The sequence below is a fragment of the Xiphophorus couchianus genome, chromosome 1, assembly GCF_001444195.1.
Source record: "Xiphophorus couchianus chromosome 1, X_couchianus-1.0, whole genome shotgun sequence".
Classification (NCBI taxonomy): domain Eukaryota; kingdom Metazoa; phylum Chordata; class Actinopteri; order Cyprinodontiformes; family Poeciliidae; genus Xiphophorus; species Xiphophorus couchianus.
The window spans coordinates 19,998,676-20,018,140 of record NC_040228.1 but is presented as its reverse complement, the minus strand read 5'-3'; the positions used below and the strand labels follow the sequence as shown (position 1 = coordinate 20,018,140).

The 19,465-nt window shown below is 37.7% G+C and overlaps 1 protein-coding gene across 2 annotated transcripts in view; it reads right to left on the bottom strand.

The window, feature by feature from the left end:
- slc12a5b (solute carrier family 12 member 5b) overlaps positions 1-19,465 on the bottom strand; it is a 36,235-nt gene that overhangs the window by 11,054 nt on the left and 5,716 nt on the right. For both annotated transcript variants that reach the window (XM_028021703.1, XM_028021710.1), the window contains exons 2-16: positions 7,370-7,473; positions 7,149-7,289; positions 5,598-5,744; positions 5,053-5,107; positions 4,634-4,764; positions 3,569-3,816; positions 3,274-3,485; positions 3,028-3,195; positions 2,250-2,348; positions 2,072-2,129; positions 1,774-1,948; positions 1,530-1,648; positions 1,335-1,433; positions 278-397; positions 30-134 (exon numbers count right to left, since the gene is read on the bottom strand). In XM_028021703.1, coding sequence (XP_027877504.1) covers positions 30-134; positions 278-397; positions 1,335-1,433; positions 1,530-1,648; positions 1,774-1,948; positions 2,072-2,129; positions 2,250-2,348; positions 3,028-3,195; positions 3,274-3,485; positions 3,569-3,816; positions 4,634-4,764; positions 5,053-5,107; positions 5,598-5,744; positions 7,149-7,289; positions 7,370-7,473 — 1,981 coding nt within the window. The remainder of the gene's footprint in view (positions 1-29; positions 135-277; positions 398-1,334; positions 1,434-1,529; positions 1,649-1,773; positions 1,949-2,071; positions 2,130-2,249; positions 2,349-3,027; positions 3,196-3,273; positions 3,486-3,568; positions 3,817-4,633; positions 4,765-5,052; positions 5,108-5,597; positions 5,745-7,148; positions 7,290-7,369; positions 7,474-19,465) is intronic.

Here is a 19,465-nt window from a genome sequence, read left to right as displayed (position 1 = left end):
TCAAATACAAATCATATGACTAAACAGACCTCCAGTTTTTGGTGTGTGGCGGCCCCTCCTCCAGCCTCATCAGAGCAAATCGTGCAGCACTGAGCGAAATTCCTCGAATGCCATCTCCCCACTCCTTCTCAGCTCTGTTTTAAAACATAACAACAATTGACCACAGATTTATTGCAACTACGATGATAAGTAATATACCCTAAACAAAGAAAACCTTGTAATTTTAAAAACCTTATCCATCAATGATGAATTACATGCTGCTGTAATGATTACTCACCCACAGAACTCAATATATTTGTAGATGCAGGTGGCAATACCCATGGCGACTATGGCATAATACCAGGAGCAGATGAACATGAGCGACAGACACAGACTCATACCCAGGAAAGACAAAGCCCTGTTGGTGACAGGATGTCAAAAGTATGTGACTATTTACAGAACATTTGGTCCTCTCCATTGCTTTTAAAGGCCAAATGTCATATTTTAGAGCCACCTAAAACCTAAAACCTAAATATGTTTAATGAAACATAAATAAAACAGTTTGCCTTACTTTTTTTCAAAAACAGATATGTTTACAACACAATATTTGGACTTAAAAATAGTCTTTCAAGTCATGCACTCTAAAAAGGCGAGGCTGTTGTTTTTTCCCCTCATGATTACGTAACCAATAAAATCCTGAAATTAAGATAAAGAATAAAACTAAAATGAGAAAAAAGGATACAACCCAAATTATGCCATATCTGTGACAAATAGTTCAAGCACAGAATGTGTGATTTTTAATGAATGAAATTATTTAATAATTTCTTTTTTACAAAAAATATATAAAAAATGTCTATGCACATGGCAAAAGTCTAACAACAAAACTGCATTAAGCTTTTAATGTTTGTACCAGCAAATTTTAATGCACTTATATTTAAAACTGTACACCTCCCTAACTTCACCTGCCATTGTTACAGCAACAAAAATCTCCCATTGATGAATGAATTTTGGGATACAGTGGGTAATGAAGGATACATCAGTCCTTCATATCCAGGGAAAAGGAGAACACATTTAAAGGAGCTGTCGAATTTGGACAGCCTTTGTTGCACTGCTGTGATGTAATCGACCTTCAAAAGATGCAGTCCCTAATTTTAAATGTATTGTCCAATGTATCCTTGTCTTTTATTTGGAACTTTAAGGTGCAATCTTGACTGCGTTGTCTTCTTTTACATTCACACATTTTCCACATATCATATGGAAATGAACAGAGCTAGTGTGAGTTGCAAGCCTGAACACAACTGAAAAGAAAAATTCTTAAAAATGTTGATATGATATATATGGGCTTAAAGGCTTACCAGTGGTAGAATTTAAATCGTGGCCTCCAGTTTGGTGTCCTCAGCAGGGTCTGCAGGGCACAGGCAAGATTGACAAACATATAGCACATCAAGAAAAACCTAAAAACAAAAACAAAATGTTAGAAATAACAAAAAGATGAAAATAAGTAATTGCAATTATTTTGCCTAACAGTGAATTCATCCTGGTGTTCTTACATAGACAGGATGGGAGCAACTGAATCCAGGGAGGCAATGATAATGCCGATCTCACAGATGCTAGCTGTTAGTAACAGTGCCCAGGTTGGCTCCCCGTTAGCTTTACCATGTCCAAAAACCTAAAAGCAATAACCACAAAAAAAAAAAAAAAAGCATACATCAAACTTTAAATCCTCATGTGTTTGTTTCTGCATGACAAGGGAAGGTAAATAAATCGGGCTTTAGTAGGAATTCCTGGACTAACTCTGAGAAATGGGATGATGCCGTCTCTTGAGATGGCTTGCAGTAGACGTGGAGCTCCAGTCAGACTCTGAAGTCCTGCACCACAGGTGGAGAAGAAAGAGCCAAACACGATGACCCAGGGAGAAGGCCATGCCAGGGTGCCAATCACCAGGTTACCGTTAACCCCTTCCCCAAACCTGAAGAGAGGAGGCAAAATCTCAGCTCTCTATCTCTTTATCAATGCGTGCAAGGGGAATTTAAAACCATCTGATGCAAATGATTAAAAAAAAGTGAAAAGTAAATAAACCATGCAAAATTACTTGTCTCTCAGTACGACTCCTTCAATGCAAGCACCAAACAGGATTACACAAGACATATCTAGGGAGGAAAAGTTAAGAAACACTACTTGGTTAAGAATATTTGTTTATATATTCATAATCCTCTGGCACATGTTGATCTTTCTTTCCTTTCTGCCAATGTTTGACCAATTAAGGATACACACAGTGGAGGTGGTAGTGATGGCTGCAATGGTACCAATCGGGATGGACTTCTGGGCATCGCGCAGATCACCAGAGCGATTTGAGCCTGCCATGATCCCTGTGAGTCCCAGAAAAAAAAAAAATCCATTTAGAGATTCACTCTTAAAATTCTGTCTTCCCTTCCCTCCCCCTTTTTTTTAATAACCAGAATCACTCAAATATTTTCACAGTTTTCGGCTTAATCTTTCATAGATTTTCTTGCTCAGAATAACCTGTCAAATATAACTGGTTTATTCATTTTATAGTCAATGTAACATTTTATTCCACTGAGTCCATTTGTGTTTGCCATGACAGGTGTGGATGTGTGGACTTGAGACTACAGCTCCTGAACCTTGAATCCAAACATATAGTATGAGTCCAAGTCCCCTGACTCGAGAAACTCTTCTCAAAATTCAAGATCTCCTGGAGATCCTTTGAACATTCTTAGTTCACCCTCATCACTTTTTTGACTTTACCAAGTCTGTCTGGCAGACCTTTCTTCCCCATATCCAACTCACCACAAAGTGATGATCAATTGACAGCTATGCCTCTCTCTTCACTCTAGTGGCCTAGTGACATAATTCCACAGGGATAATAATACATTTACAAAACTAATCTTGACCTTTGGCCAATGATGGCCTGGGACCAAGAACTCTTGGGTTCTATGTACTTGAATATGATTGTTATCAATGGTTGGGCATTACTGCCATAAAATCTGCTTTTTATACCTTTAAATGTGAGAAAAAAGCACTTGTCACCTGTAACAGAAGGGAAATAAATCCCCACCAGTAGGGTGAAGAAGCTGGTGATGTCAGCTAGGACGTAGCGATTGGCGTTGGTGGTCGGAATTTCAGGATCCACATTGGATGAGATTCCACGCTTCTCCAAGATCATACCCTTCTCCAGATAGTTTCCAAATAGGTTCTCTGGGAGAAAAATGAGTGTGCATAAAGTGTCTGTGGCGTAATCGTCAAACTATGGTACTGTTGTGTTACAGAACCAACCTGCAAGGATCCCACTAGTGACCCCAGGAATGCCCTGCATCTCTGTAACATTGTTGTTGATGAAATATTCATCACATGTAGCATTGAGGGAATCAGAATCACAGAATGACCTCCACAACTTTGTGGTGATCGTCTCATTGTCTATTTCAATGACCTTTGCACAAACGTCATATGATTTAGAGAGAAGTGTTCGATTTCCAAGGAGACAAACACTGCCAAGTCAAAAATAGACAATAAAATGTATTGTTAAGTTAAGCAGAGATTAGTAAAGAAACTAAACAAGAGTGTCACTTACGGAAAGACAGGAGGCTCAAGGGCAGTCTTGATGATTCCAGCATAAACGGCCAGAATAGATAGGATAACACAGGCCAGGAAGGCTAACGCCAACTTATTGACATATTTGACCCCAACAAACACAACTATGGCCATGAAACTGAGCACGATGGTGCCATATACCCGCATGTTATTGAGGAGAGCAATCTCTGCCTCAGGACCCTCCAGGCCCTCAATCTTAAAGATGGCTGCCTGTGGAACAATATAAATCTGAGGGAAAAAGGAAGGTATAGACAAAATAAATTACTTCAATATCTAAATACAGCCCCCCCCCACGCACATATATATATATATATATATATATATATATATATATATATATATAATAAATGAAATGTTTACATGTTCTCTTACTAAAATAAATGTACCACATCAAACCATTTGACAAGACAGTTTCAAAGTTTCAAATGAAATAGCCTGCATAACAAAAAGTGAACATTAAAAAAATAAACCTTTAACGTATTGTGTACATTGTTGTACTAATTATTTTTAAAAAGTAATTTGTCAAAAGTTGAAAAAGCTAGAATTCAAGCAAAGATGTTTGATTGACAACATCTGGGACCTCAAACATATTTTTGACAACATGTTTGATTGGCGTTTCTCAATTTACGGATATGCCTGCTGCATTATAATTTTATCAATCACTTTGCTAACAGTCACACTGAACAATGTACTCTTTTCTTTTCTATTGCTCGTCTCTTTTATGTTGTTTGTCCACACATAAATCATGTGTGTAAGATTGTCTGTTTGACTTCAACACAGGGTGATAGGATGACATGCAGCTCACCAGAGTCTGGCACCAATAAAAAAAAAAAGTAAATCCAGCAATGTATCAAGTAACTGATTCTTCTTCTTTCTTAGGATGTATGCACTACTGTCTTCTAAATAAATATTGTATTTTGATTTGATTTTTGACATTTTCTAAACTTAAACATTGTACCACACTGACCGAAGACACCAAATGAAATAACTGCCAATTAAGACAAATACATTCAAAAGCTGTGTTTTTTCATTTGGATCCACTCACCAGCAGAATTTCAATACAACCCAGTATATACATGGCCCCAGCAAAGGTGGTTCCCAGGTAGAAACAAATCCCCACAGCACCACCGAACTCTGGCCCCAGGGAGCGAGAGATCATGTAATATGACCCACCAGCTGTGGGTCAAAACATATACTGGATTCAGTGTTCTGATCTGTCATACTCATTAAGACAATCCTTTGCAGAGGTATTCATACTCTTGTTTGAGTAAGTATTTCTCATTAGTCGTAGTACTACCCCAAACTTGAAAATATGTTATTGGGATTTCATCTTCAAGACCCACACAAATACCTTTCACCTGCACATTTTCTATAGACTTCAAGAATATTCCTGATAAGCTTCCTTGTCCCTGCTGAAGAAAAACATCCCCACAAAAACATCCCACACAGGAGGAAGACCCTTACCTGGTACGACTCCATTTGTTGCTATGGCACTCATAGAGATGGCTGTGAGCATGGTCTGGAAACAGCAACAGACAACAAACATCAAGTCAAACAGCAGACTGTCTTATTTGGTTATTGAACGGTTCAGTGGACAAATAATATCTCTGATTTGTCTCATTTGATTATCACGTACATCTTAAAATTTTGTTTTATTCTTCATATTGAAGGTTTAGCACTTTGTTGAATCTCTCTTCACATAATGACCTCCAAGCAGCACAAATGAACGCTTTGCTTTGATTTCTTCTTTTTTTTTATTTGAGTAATTTTGACAACTAAAGCCCATCAAACCAGATGTCAGGATTCAAGTTCAACATCTGTACATTAAACTAAGAATGAATATGCCAGACAAGGACATCTGCAGGTTTAATGCACTGTGTCAGAAAAAAACATATACATTTTTATGGACAGAAATGTATTTCCCCAAGTGTAATTATTATTATTTTTTAAAGAACATCTTCATCAAACAACAGATGAACCATAGAATGAACATTTTAATTTGAACACACCGTAGAGCAACACATGAAGACAATTATGAATGAGCCGAAGACTCCGCCAATCCCAACCATCCATGTCATCCGCAAGAAGAGGATCACTCCAAAAATATTCTGGATGCACGGCAAGTAGACTCCCATCAGAGTGCCGAGCTGGGGGGCCTGGAAAGCACAAACCACAATGACAAATGGGAAATGTAAAGGGCCAAGTGCTTTCTCATTACATACCTCAATGCATTTGTTGTCTTGGCCTCATGTAATATGACAACCCATTCTCACTCCCGACTCGTCATATATTGACGCTTTTGCAGGTTCCCTCAGCATCACATGTTGATGTGTCGGGTACCCCCTTCGCGTCAATAATTGACGCGAGGGCAGTACCCGAACCCTATGCCTAACCGTAACCCTTACCCTAACCCTATCCAGATCGTCGGTTTTGGATGATTAGGGAGTGGTACAGCATTCAATGAGAGAACCCTTCTCGTCAATTATTGACACAAAGGGGGGTAACCGACGCGTCAACATGTGACACTGAGTCCCAAATCGTCAATATATGATGAGTCGGGAGTGAGAATGTGTTGAATTCTGACTTTCCGTTTGCATGAAAGTACTTATTTCAACTACTCGTTTTCAAGTCTGGATGTGCACTATGAGCTACAGTATATTCAGCAACCACAAGTTTTTCATATGAAAACCTTGTATAAGAAAACACTGACAGATATTCTATAAGTTCTTCACACTCCATTCTAGTGTGTGCATAAAAAAACCGTTTCCATTGACGGACCCAGGCCCAGAATGTGGTTTAGTTAAACTTCATTCTGTGTTTTCTGTCATGAATATTAGTCAGCAACATTTGTTATTAGAACTAATAGAGTCATCCCTTCGAATACGCTGCTGTAAACTGGACTGAATTAAGCTGAAATGTTTGAGCTTATGCATTGATTAAAATGTTATTTAGTCTAAACATAGCAGGGAAATCATATGTATGCAATGTATTAGGGGTCATGACAAAGCAGATAGGCAAATATGATTCCTCCACATAAGTTACTACAGCTCAATGTGTTTAATGGGGCAATATTATGTATTTTCCAGGCACATAGTGCAATTTTATAGCACAATCAAGTAACTATGTGACCTTTAGTAGTTATGGAAATACTGTATCAAACATAGCTTAAAAGAAATTGCAATTGCCTCTATCGCTTTAAGAATCTCCTGCACTTTCCGATGCTCCGCCTAGAACTAGTAGTTTGATGTTTTTAAGTCACTCTTTCTTCCTGTATTTCTGCAAATTTATTGTTCTACAAAGCACTTTTAATTATCTTGTCTATCAGTGAGGAGGTACCAATGAAATTGAATTATCTAATGCTAGAAATTTGAACAAGCACAGAATTTGTGTCACCGATACTATGTTATTTTTCCTGCTACTATTAGGAAACTGTTCAATAATCTAAACTTTACAATGGATGTCATAACAATACTCAGGTATGAATCATTTCAAAAAATGTAAAAGAAAAACTAAATAAAGTAAATTTTTTTATTCACACAAATATTGCTGCAGTGTTCTACCTTTACAGGTTTTTTAGACGGCCGAGCCCCCTCCTCGTTATTCTCAGCCTCTTCGTGCTCCTTGCTGCCAGTTGGCAGGTTGGAGTAGTTGGCCAGAGAGCTGAGCAGAGAGGAGACCATTGGACTGGTATCAATCTCCTCCTAGAGCCCAAAGTGACACCTGGGTGAAAATATTCACTTTACACGAACAATCTGTGCTCATTTCTAAGAGCAGCCCCCACCTCAAAGAGGGCCATGCTCTTGCCGTCATATTGCTGGCTCTTTTCCATATCAGAGGCTGCGCTGCTGTTGATGAAAGGACTACTCTCTTTGGGGTGTCCATCACCTGAAACATGAAAAACATTAGCATGTGGGATGATTTTTCATTCAGTTTAGAAATATCAAAGTATAGCATGTGAGTGGCGTTTCCACTGTTGTAGAAGTTCCACTAAAATTATTTTTATATGTTCTTCACCTGTCTAGAATATTCAGTCAGAACAATTATTTATAAGCATTAGTTACGATACAATCAGGCACTTAATAATTTTGTAAGCGCCAGTTAATGGGGAATTCATATAGAATAATAATTTAGATTAAAAATTTATAAATATGCTTAATTTAGTTTTAAGAAATTCATGATGAGTATATTTTCTAGAATGTATAACTTAGTTAATATAAAGGGATACTTTTATTGTGAAAAGTAATTTTGGCTTCCACTATGTAATGCATAACATTAATATTGCCAGTATGCACGTTTGAGGTGAGATTGCAGTTGGATACGGTGGAAGCAACACAATTTTTTGACCGATCTGTATCGAGCCTTTCATTTCTTTTGTAAGTGTACTTTTGGAGTTCTTTAAGTAAACATCATAAACGAAGACTTGGTTTCAGTCGAGTGATTCAAATATTGGTTGTTAGACAAATTGCAAAGGTGGTACAACGAACCTTTGGGACGCAGAGTGCCACTACAAAATTGTTAAAAGTCTATATAGTATGCAGGATGTAGCTATAGCATAATTTGTCACAGGGTGCCCGGTTAAAATAATCAATTTTCATGTGGACAAACTTTCAAACCTTGGAGAAAGTATTCTTCAAGAGTACCAAAGTAGGGTCATACAACACATCACCACATAATATTAAACACATCAATGGCAGTTGGTGGCTTTACACCAACTGTTGTTGATCTTTTTCGATGAGACAATGCTGTTAATGTTTTAGAAAATGGCACTTCAGTCAGTTGTCCCTTCCAAAGTGATTCAAGATTAAACTATGGGATAACATGTGAAACTATGCTGATCTGTCTGTATGTTTAATGTGTTTGTTAGTTCTTAGAATGTCCTGTAGAGGGCACTAGACCCACATTTCTCCTGTGTCTGTACGAGAAGAAGAGTAAAGAAGAGGGAAGAAGAAATGCAGACTAAGCAGAAGTAGAGAAGTTACTACGCATAAGTGCTGCTGTGATATGAGAGAAATCTGTTTATTTTGAACTGAATAATGTACATTCTGTTCTGAGAGTTCTCCGGTGGTTTTTTTTGGACGACCGATATCTGAACGAGCCAGTGGAGTTCCAGAAGCAGGAGGGTTCCGCCGCCATCTTTGAGACTCGGACTGAAGCCTAGAAAGACGGACGGCCTGGTGCTGCTGGAGCTGGAGATTTTGTGTGGACAACAGATAAGCTTATTGAACAAAAAGGGGGGCCCCCAAATCTTTTTTTTATTCCACAAACTATTTGTTCATGAACATTTTCATAACGGACAACTTATGTGCACACTGACTGAACTGACTGACTGAACTGTTATATTGAAGGACTAACTGGAATATGTAATTTCTTTTGTTGAAATAAGCTTTAAAGCTACTTAAAAAAAAACTACCCTCAATTTTCTATATATTAATTTGATATTTTTATGTAAGGGTGGACAATTTAAGTTTTATACCTTAATTTTATTAAGGTAATTAGTGTTACTGGGATTATTATTTTTTTTGTGGGGAAAGAAAAATAAACTTGAGTTGTTAAAACTTGTATGCTTATCATCCTCCTGTGTGACCCTAGAACAGGGGTGTCCAAACTTTTTGCAAAGAGGGCCAGATTTGATCAAGTGAAGATGCCCGGGGGCCAATAGTTTGTTCGGACATTTTTTAACTACAAAAGTTTCACAAACTGTTATAAAACAATTTTCATTGTCACAATTATCTTTATTTTTCAAATGACAAAAAAAACAAAACAAATATAAGCCACTCAGGCAAATGAGAACAACTCTAAAAACCCAAATTCTGCCTTCCTTTCATATCTGGAGAGTCAGATAACATTGAACAAACTGTATGAAATACCTTAAATTTGCATGAGTTTAAAAATATCTTTGCCTCAAGAACATTTTAAACAGGAGTTAAAGTAATGCAAAATTGTCTGTTATTATTAAATCTTAAAACAAGTGAATTTTGCTCGTCATTTACTATATCTACAGGTTCATAACCAAATCTTACTCAAGAGTTTAATAAAAATAAGTGCCATAAATCCAAGTGCATAAATGTTCCGTTTCGCTCTTCACTGCTGATAGTGACAGACGTTGCCGTTCAAAATACTCAGTTTCATGTCCTCAACTCTCAGTGCCACACTGTTACTGCCAGGCAAACATTTTTCTCAAATTCTTGCTTCTTCTCAGGGCAAAATGTTCTCCACCATTTTCATAACACAGTCTTTGATAAATGTACCTTCAGTAGAAGGTTTGCCATGTTTAGCTATTAACATGGCCACTTCGTAGCTGCTTTGGTGGTATTTTCTTTTGACTCACAGGCCCGCGTGAAGAATCGCTGTTGTGATGCCAGTGCAGCTTGGAGCTGCTTCACTTTTTCAGCACAGTCACTTCCTGTTAGCTTGTTGTATGTGTTAGCATGTTTAGTCTGGTAGTGTCCTTTTACGTTGAAATCCTTAAACAAGGCAACCGTCTCACAAATTAGACAAGCACAATTGCCTTGATTTTCAGTGAAGAAGTGTTATAATTCCCATCTCTCTTGAAAGCGGCGGCCCTCACTGTCAACTTGTTTTCTTTGCAGTGGCCATGGCAGAAATGAGTGGAGAGGGGTTCGCTGCACGGAGGCAGACTGATAGTATTAAAGTGGTGCTGCCACCATTTGGTGAAAGGAGGAATTACAGTTTCAAGTTTTATGATTTATTTATTCTGTTTCACGGTGCAGGCGGGCCATAAATAATACATTATAAAACCGAAGATGCGGGCCGTATGAAATCTGACCGCGGGCCGTGATTGGCCCCCGGGCCGGACTTTGGACATGCCTGCCCTAGAACAAAAGTAACTTTCCTACTGATTTTATTGCTAATTAAATTAAGTAGTGGTTACACATGTAACATAATGCTTTGAGAAAGTTTTGACTTAACACATTGTTAAGCCAAGTTAAAACTGACTTAATGAAAAATAATTGTGAATCTCCAAAAGTAAGTCAACAGAGTTGATAAACATGCACAGAATTTGCGTCAACTTGCTATTTCAGGCCCGTTGGTTTAAGAGCAGTAGGGATTTTAACACAAGTACTAGAACAGTTAGTGAAAGCAGCTCCTTGCTGTACACGTCGCTTCTCGTTGAGAAATGATAGCTTCCTGTAGGCATGGACTGTACTTACGTTTCAAATGTTACCCCATCACCAACACTCGCCTGTGACACATGTAATGCGCCAATTTGATGTTATGAAGCTTACTGGAAATTGCCTGCACTGTAAACAACCATCCTCCACTGCGAACAGAGAAGTGCAGAGTCAAAAAATCATGGCTGTTCATGTTCATTGAATACTAACTGGACGGAACCTCTTTGTTCACTTCCTTCACGGCCATTGCTAAAACTACAGGACCTACACTTCTAGAACAGTGCAGAAAATCAATGTTCCCAACTTCTCCTTCTGGGACTGACTGGCCTGGAAAGAAATTCTATCAGAGAATTCCAAGATAATGAGAGAAAGCCCAGACTGAACTATAAAGTGAGATCATAATTGAACTGATTGCACAGGAATGCAATGGCCAAGCTAATAATACTATTACCTTATTGGGAAATGAAAATACACTCTGTTTCAGGTCTATGGTTTTAACACATATGCATATTCAGATTTTTTACCAGGTTTTACCATTACATAACTCTACACTCAAATGTATAAAACTAACAAAATGTGAAGAGTCTGCTCTTTGCGTGTATGCGTGTGAGTTCATGTGTGTGTCTTTGGCTCTTTGGTGTTCCTCAGTTCTGTCCTCGTTCTCTCCCATCAGTTTCTCTCAGATACCCTCACAGCTGTTGACCATCTGCTGTCAGTGCATCCACTTTCCATCCAGTAATCACTCTCTCCAGTTTACACTCCTTCATTTCAGTTGCTCCTTCCCTGATCCTGCTGTTACCTGCTTCTTCCCAGAGCAATGCAACCTGATTATGGTTTTCAGATGTTCTTCCTCCCTGAGGATTTCCTATGGATTACTACAAATTATCAATCCGTCGGTGAAGTTGATTCACTGTGGGAAAACTCTGACTATTCGAAGAAAGTGAATTTGGGGAAACTAAATTTCAAGAAATAGAAATCTTTAAATTCTTAAAAATATCACCTCTATTAACAAATTCTTTGAATATGGGCTTTTCACTTTCAGGTTATCTCATGAGGTGGAGCCAAAATGCAGACAGGAGCTCAAGAGGATCGTAGTGAAAGAAATTTTATGGCAGAAGTGAAAACTAGTCCTAATAATGAGGGTGAAACACACCAGGAGCGAGGGCATGAGAGAAACAGAACAAAGGGTTAAACAAGAGCAGCAGAATAATGGAGCCAGGAACGGTGGAGCAAATGGAAGGATCCAGTAAGGGAAGAAGAAGAGAGAAGAGATTGAATGCTGTAGGACAGGTAGAAATGACAAAAGGAAACAGAAGATCTAATTACAGGTGAGTGGATGCAACTGACCTCTCGCCCTATTTTTCGCTCATTTGTGAAGGCCTTTGAAGTGTTCTGCTCACGACATCCGGAGGCGGTGGGCCTCCGGATGCCGTAGCACTCCATCCCCACCATAGACAGTGTTGGTGATGCACTGCTTTCCCCTCCTGAGATGTCAGGTGGTTGACCAGAATCTCCTTGAAACCATACAGAAGTAAATCTTCATGACCTCATTGAACTGCTCCCAAACCTGAGTTTTTGCCTGTATGACCGCCAGAATCTATATCATAGAAAATACTGTTCAAAAGGCAAAAGAGGGAGACAAGCAAAGAGTACCTAATAAAATGGCCAGTGATAAAAAAAACAAACAAAAACACAAATAAGACATTCCACCTCATTATTCAGTGCAATGGTATTTTATTCATAAAAGCCATTTGACATTTTGTAGTTGAGTAACATCTGGCTGCTCACAGAGAGCATAGCCAAGTCACCTCTTGAATTCCCAAAGCTGTAGCAGTATTACACGCTAATCTCTAAAGTAAAGGGGAAAGACAAATACCAGCCAAACTGCTCTGACGCAGCTGGTAATCCTGTGAACCACAAATGGTTCTACAAAAAACACACAGCCCATCAAATGTTTTTTTTTTTTTTAGTTTTGTTAAACATTTTTAACTTTAGTAGCAATTCTAGCATTTTGATCGACAAAAGAACAATTCTTGAAAGTGAGAAAAAAATATGACTATAGATGATTTTTCCTTTATAACGAGATCCAAAATCGATTTTATTTTGAGTAAGTGTGCTGTAATCCCGCAGAACACTGCTCTGCTTTCTAAATCTGCATTTTAACCTCACTCCTGCTCTTAGCTTTGAATAAAATCTGCTTTCGAAAAAATGCATCTTAACAATGCTTTATTAAATGCTTGCGTGCTTGTTTGACCCGAAACAACAATGACTGGGTGGGATTTGCTTTCTATTTGTGGAGTTTTCTGGTTTTCCCATAAAACGTCCAATCTCTGATCTCATCATCGTAAGACTTGTTTTCTGTATGTCAGGAAGTGAGAAGAAGGTCTCAGATTTTAGGAACTGAATGAAAATCAGGTATAAAGCAAGATCTCGCTCATCTGCCTCATTTAATTATCATGAAATGACGAGTGACCAATTTTAGATGAGAGACATTTATTTGTCATGCATTACTCAAAATGTTTATATTTATAAAGTGATGGCTTTTGTCACTCACTGCATTATATTATCTTTATTATTGTATTTTTCTGACAATGCAAATGCTTCCGATTACAGACCACACTACACATTGTTAAATTAAGTCCTTCAAACTCCATGATGAAAAATGTAAAGCTTCAACTTTATTTCTATAAAGATACTAAAATGATCAAACAGACCTATTCCCATCAGCATCCTAATCCTAAAAAGTTGGCTGCCTGTGTGGATGAGAGTGGGAGAGAAAAGTAAATCTGATGGGGCTTTATAGATCCCTCTTTTATCCCATAACTGTCTTTCAAGCATTATTCTTCAAAATCATCATTTTTGTCCAGTACTGTGGGTGATTTGTACCACATCCAAAAGTCTCAAAATGTTTAAAAAGGGTCAATTCAATATTTCCTGTGAAAATCTTGTTCAAAAACAGGAAATTCCCAAAAGTTAAAAACTTATCAAAGGAACTCATGAGCTAAATGAATAAGTGACAAACTTTAAGTGTGTTTGTTCAGATGTTACAACAAAATCTGAACTATAACACATAGGAGTTATGAGTAATTACTCAATATTGAATAATTATAAATGAATACTCCGGGCTGCACGGTGCTTCAGTAGGTAGCACTGCCGCCTTGCAGCAAGAAGGCCCTGACTTTGAATCCACGCCTGGAGTCTTTCTTCATGGAGATTAGATTTTTTCTCCAAGCATGCGTGGGTGGGTTCTCCCCTGATAGACTCCGGCTTATGGTAAGTTCACCATTACCATCGCTTACAAAGAATCAAATTAACTGTTAACGAGGTTCAGCTGCAATAGTGATTTGTACATTTGCATCAATTGTCTGAAGCTGGAGTTTACAGATGCAAATGATTAAGATGGTCTAAGTGAACAAAGGTATCATTCTGAAGAGAAGCACAAAAAAGTCATCATGGCAAAGTGAAGGCAATCACTAATAGTTGAAGAAAATATGGAACTTTTTATTTATTTTTATATGTAGAAGTTTCATTGACTATCTCCACCGTTGCTTTAGTAGAAGTTTTTGTGTGTAGATTCATGTAAAAACTCCACTGAACTGAGATTCCTCGATTTTTGAGATTACCTCTTATTTGAGAGGAAAGCAACTCCCTTCATCCTCCTCCATCGAACCTCATTCTGTATAACAGCTCTGGATGCTGTGTTAACTACTCCTTAGGACAAAATGTTCTTAAAAACAAGATGTTTATAAAATATACCCAGACTTCATATTTGGATGAAGGATTTGTTGCATTTGTTGTTTGTCTGAAAGCCACAACCTTTAAAAATCCTCTAATGCAGAAAATACCAGTTTTCCCTTTAGTGACTCATGTGAAGAACCCCAATAATGTGAAATACAGCCCAGAATCCCTCTGTGCAGTACGCTTACATGCACTTTATTAAAGTAAAAGCACATGAACTGAGCCTTTGCTTTGTCCCAGACAAACATGTCTGCTTTATAAACACCCTCTCACATGCAAGGTGTTTTGTCCAGAGGGTAAAACAGTTTTAAAATGACAGCAAATATTTTGACGCTATTACAAAAGTTAGTTTTGTATTGTATTTTACATCATGGCACAAAAGTCCAGCTACATATCTACATATCTGAGGGGCCAAACTCAAGCAAACAATGATAATTTGTGCAATTTACAATAATGGCAAATTAAAATAAAGGTTAAAAGCAAAGAATGTCATGGTTTGGCAATAAGTTGGACACAATAGTAGACAGAATCTGAGGTAGAAGGTGAAATGAAAGTCCTTTTACAACTAAAACATAAAACGTACAAAGTGGCACGAAGGGAACTGTGAAGCCAGCCTTGACAAGAGACAGGTGGCTGATTGGAAACAGGTCTGCACTTGTGTGGGAAGGCATAACAGGCTGAGGAAGGGAGACTAATAAACATGAAGGAAGCTGCAGAGGACGCTCATTAACAATAAACCCAAAGAGAATAGACTCCAGGAAAGCTAAATTCAAAGAACATAATGCAGCAATAAACTAAGAAATTAACTAATATGGAAGCACTTAAGCTGACATAAATAAACTCCATTAGAATAAAATTACAGTGAAATGTTGTTTTTTTTCATTAAATGTAGCTTTAGACCTTATCTGTAGTCTCATTTTATTGCAATGTTTATCGCTCACTTTTGCCCTGAAATGCCAGAAAGATTTGACTCCCTGCAGAAGTCGATCCTTGCTTTAAAAGGAAGTCATTCAGTCTATCACCTGAGGACATACAAAATCATCTCCATCTGTCCTATGATTTTATCTTGCGTTCATAACTGACTCATAAAATAACCTAAAGCTGGCTGAGCACTCATGGAAGTAGTTTATTTTCTTTCAGCAGTTGCATGCTGGAGAAACAGAAATCTCCACATTCAAAATATAATGTACTGAAATAAAAAAAAATATTTTTTACCTTTAATTAAACAACAGAACAAAATCAACAAAGGTGTTAAAAGCTATTAAAGACTAACTTGTCAAGCAAATTCAAAAGAATTTCAAATATGATCAAATATGGAAAGAAAGATGAATTTCACAACATCCAAGTAAAACAGGATTAAATAAAAGACAATAAGGAGTATAGCATCCGTTATCCATTCTGGATCCATGACTTTCAAAGCGGTATTGGCATCTGGTTGTCTGATCTCCTTAGAGAGGGCCCCACATCTTGACAGACTGGTCTCCACTACGCTGTGTATTCAGTCCCCCAGTACTCCCATTCAGTCTTGCAACTCCATCATAATGTCTTTCAATGACACCCCTCTGCAGTCTCAATGTCGGGAATGGTCTGACCCGCAGCAACAACTCTGCAGAGTTGATTTAAAAAAAAGGCCCAGCAGAAACATATTTTGACTCTTCATAATAATGAAAAAAGAAACTACATCTCTTAAAAGCAGTTGGCGACATTCTGCCAAAGCTACATTGAAAGCAGCTGCACAGCAGCCAAGATGTCGGGTATGAAAAACATAAGCTTCCATTATGTAGAAGATTTCTCTTACACAGCAAACAGATGGAAAAAGGTATTCTGGTCAGACAACCCCCCCCTAAAAAAACTCCCTAGCCTATATGCCGAACACTATGTGACTGAAAACTCACATTTCATGAAACCCTGAACAAACAATCCCAACAGTTAAATATGGTGGTGGCAGCATCAGGCTGTTGGAATCGTTTCTAAAGCAGGAACAGGCGAGCTGGTCAGAGTTGATGGGAAGATAGATGGAGGTGAATACAGGTCATTCTTGTAAGTTAATATGGGAATGTTGAAAGGGGGTGAAAAAGTTCAAAGCCTTTTCATATTTAAAGTAGTGTTCATCCAGTGAAATCCAGTTGAATTAAACATATAGTTCTGTTAATGTAAAAATGCAACATTTTCAAAAAGTGCAATCACTTTTTGGTCAAACGTCAAACATCCGTGAACTACAAAGGTTTTAAGCTGTGACTTGTGTTCAACTCGCAGCAGTTATTCTCCACCTGATGAACCTGAAACAATATTCAGTTGTACTAGTATGAATTTCATAGTATTTACACATTTATGCCTCTTATTTCCAGCCAAGATCTCCACTGAAGTAATGAATAACTAAAATATCAATGTACAAAAGCATCAATCATTAAGATGTGGAGAAATATGAGGAGAGAAAAAACACAAATTTCTCCAAAAATGATAAAAAGACAAGACAAAAATGTGTGAGCGAGACTACTCAGCACCTAAAGAGTTTCCAAAAGGTTCTGGTTGTGTTCTGCAACAATCTCTTGTGTGTCACAGATCACAGATCACTCCCAGGCTGCCAAAAATGTGCTAAAGATCAACAGTGAACATCAACCCAGACGTATTGTGCCCTGATCAAGCTGAGTCACCACAGACCAGTCACTGTGACTACTGCTTCAGGTTCGAGTCACCCAAAACTCAACACCTGGTCACCCGTTAGAACTCTCCGAAACTTTCAACCGCCACAACAGGATATTCTCAACTGCCATTAAAAATCTCCTTATGTGAAGGATGAAGACAGAAACCTTTTCTTATAATGAAACATGCAAGCTTGGCTGAAACTTCCCAATGTGTTAGGGTCTGATGAAATCAAAGCTGTATTTTTTGCCACAAAAACAAACTGGTGCAAACACAACTTTTCTTGACCTCTTGGATAGTTAGCTTGCAGTAGAAGCTAAATAAACCAATAAAATATGTTTCAAGATAAAAAAAAAACAACAACTTGGAAAATAACCTTTGTATCTCAATCAAAAGATGTTTTAATATACAAAATGAAAGTTAATGCACAGTTTGACCACCAGGTAATTGAGCAATTGTGCAGAAAAAAAGATGGCTATTTCCCTCAGCCTCCCCCGTCTCACCCTTACCTCCCCCAATTTAAAAAGTGACTGAGCAAACTAATGTTTCTGCTTTCCAAATAAATAAATCTGATTGCTTCCCGCAGTCTGACAAATTGACAAAAGCATTTTCATTGTGATTCTTTTTTAAGCACAAATTAAAAAGACAGAGCTATATTGTCCAGTGATCTTATACGGTGTCTTGTTTTACATTCCTAAAAAAATTAACAGGAATGCATAAACTTTTCAATATCAACCTTACCTGTTTTCTAAATACAAGCACTAAGTTTGCACATATGACTACATCTAATGCCAAGGTAAAAAGTATTTGCAAAATTTAACATTTTTTTTTGACAAACAGCTCATACTTTTCCAAGTGACAAAAAAAGTACTGTTTTTGGTATTAAGCAGTCCCATATTGTACTGAATGAAAAAAAATCCCCATCTGAGATACATATCATAACACAATCTTGAGTGTTTATAGTCAAATTCATCAATTTTATAATTTTGCATTCAAAAACCCTGCTACCATTAACTCTGTCTAGTACTTTCTTTAGGTGTGCTGTTCATGTATGAAAATGGTAAGAAGAGATCAGATGATAAAGAGGATTTTGCTGCAGAAGATGAAATGTTTGTACTGATGCCATGGCCGCTGTTCGGCCGGATCATGCAAATGAAAGGCAGTCCAGGGTGGAGATTTGTACCCTTGATGTGACATGGTTATTAAAAAATGGACAGTTCATACCAGCTTTTTAAAGCTTAATAGGACACAGGCTCAGCGGGATTATCCAGCAGCTGCTGGAGTCCGTAGAGGAATGCTGAAATGAACTTCTTCACGTGAGAAAGGAGCACCAATCAGCTTCGCAAAAGCGACACCAACATTCATTTTCACCTCGCCCGCTGTAACCAGGAATTAAGGCTAATTCCATAAAGTGATTAATTTAATTTAATTTCATCGTCTCACTCACTCTTCTGCTGCCTGTTTGTGCTTGTCAGCCTCTCGGGGGCAAAACAGGCACGAAGCTGTTTGTTGGATTTCAGAAAAACAGAACCACGAACAGAAAATTCAAAGAAAGAATCAGAAAAATTACAACTTCCACAAATGAAGTTCTGAATTATGATTTTAGGTATTCATCACACCGCTTTGGTCAACAATGAAATAGTAGAGTTTTATGTCCCATCACTGAGAGTTAACTGTATAAATGTACTGTTAAATTCACTTCTATTATTTCTTGTAGAATGTAGACATGAAAAAAAGAGTATGTTTTGAACACAGAAAAACATGCAATCTTATTTTTGTTGGTATTTATTGTGATAGCTCAAAATCAAATAGTGAATAAATGTTAAGTCAGAATACATGGTTTTCAAACTTTGATATCCCTAAATAAAACCAAGTGCAACCAATCTATATCAGAAGTTACAAATTTAGTAAGTCGAGTCCACTCGTGTGCAGTGTAATTTCAGTATGAATCCATCGTATTAAAAAAACATCTGAGGGCCTCAGAGGTTTGTTAGATTTGTGAACATTTGTGAACAAACAACATCATAATGACGGAGGAACAGATCAAGCAGGTCAGGAAAAAGTCACAAAAATATTTAAAGTCGTCATAAAAAAACAGAAAGATGATATGACAACAGCCAACAGCAGACCCACCGGAAAATGGTTTTCCATGACGAGCTGAGTGAGACATAAACCAGAAGACTAATTGGAATGAAAGGTGGTTCTGACCGAATACGAATAAAAAGCACACTATTCAGGTGTTATTTAAAAAAACATTTAAACGTTGTATCACTCTCTTTTTTCTTCACAATTAGGCAAGTCTCATAAATACAAGAGTCTTCGTTTGCACATTATGACATTGAGCCCGCAATTATCCAAACGCC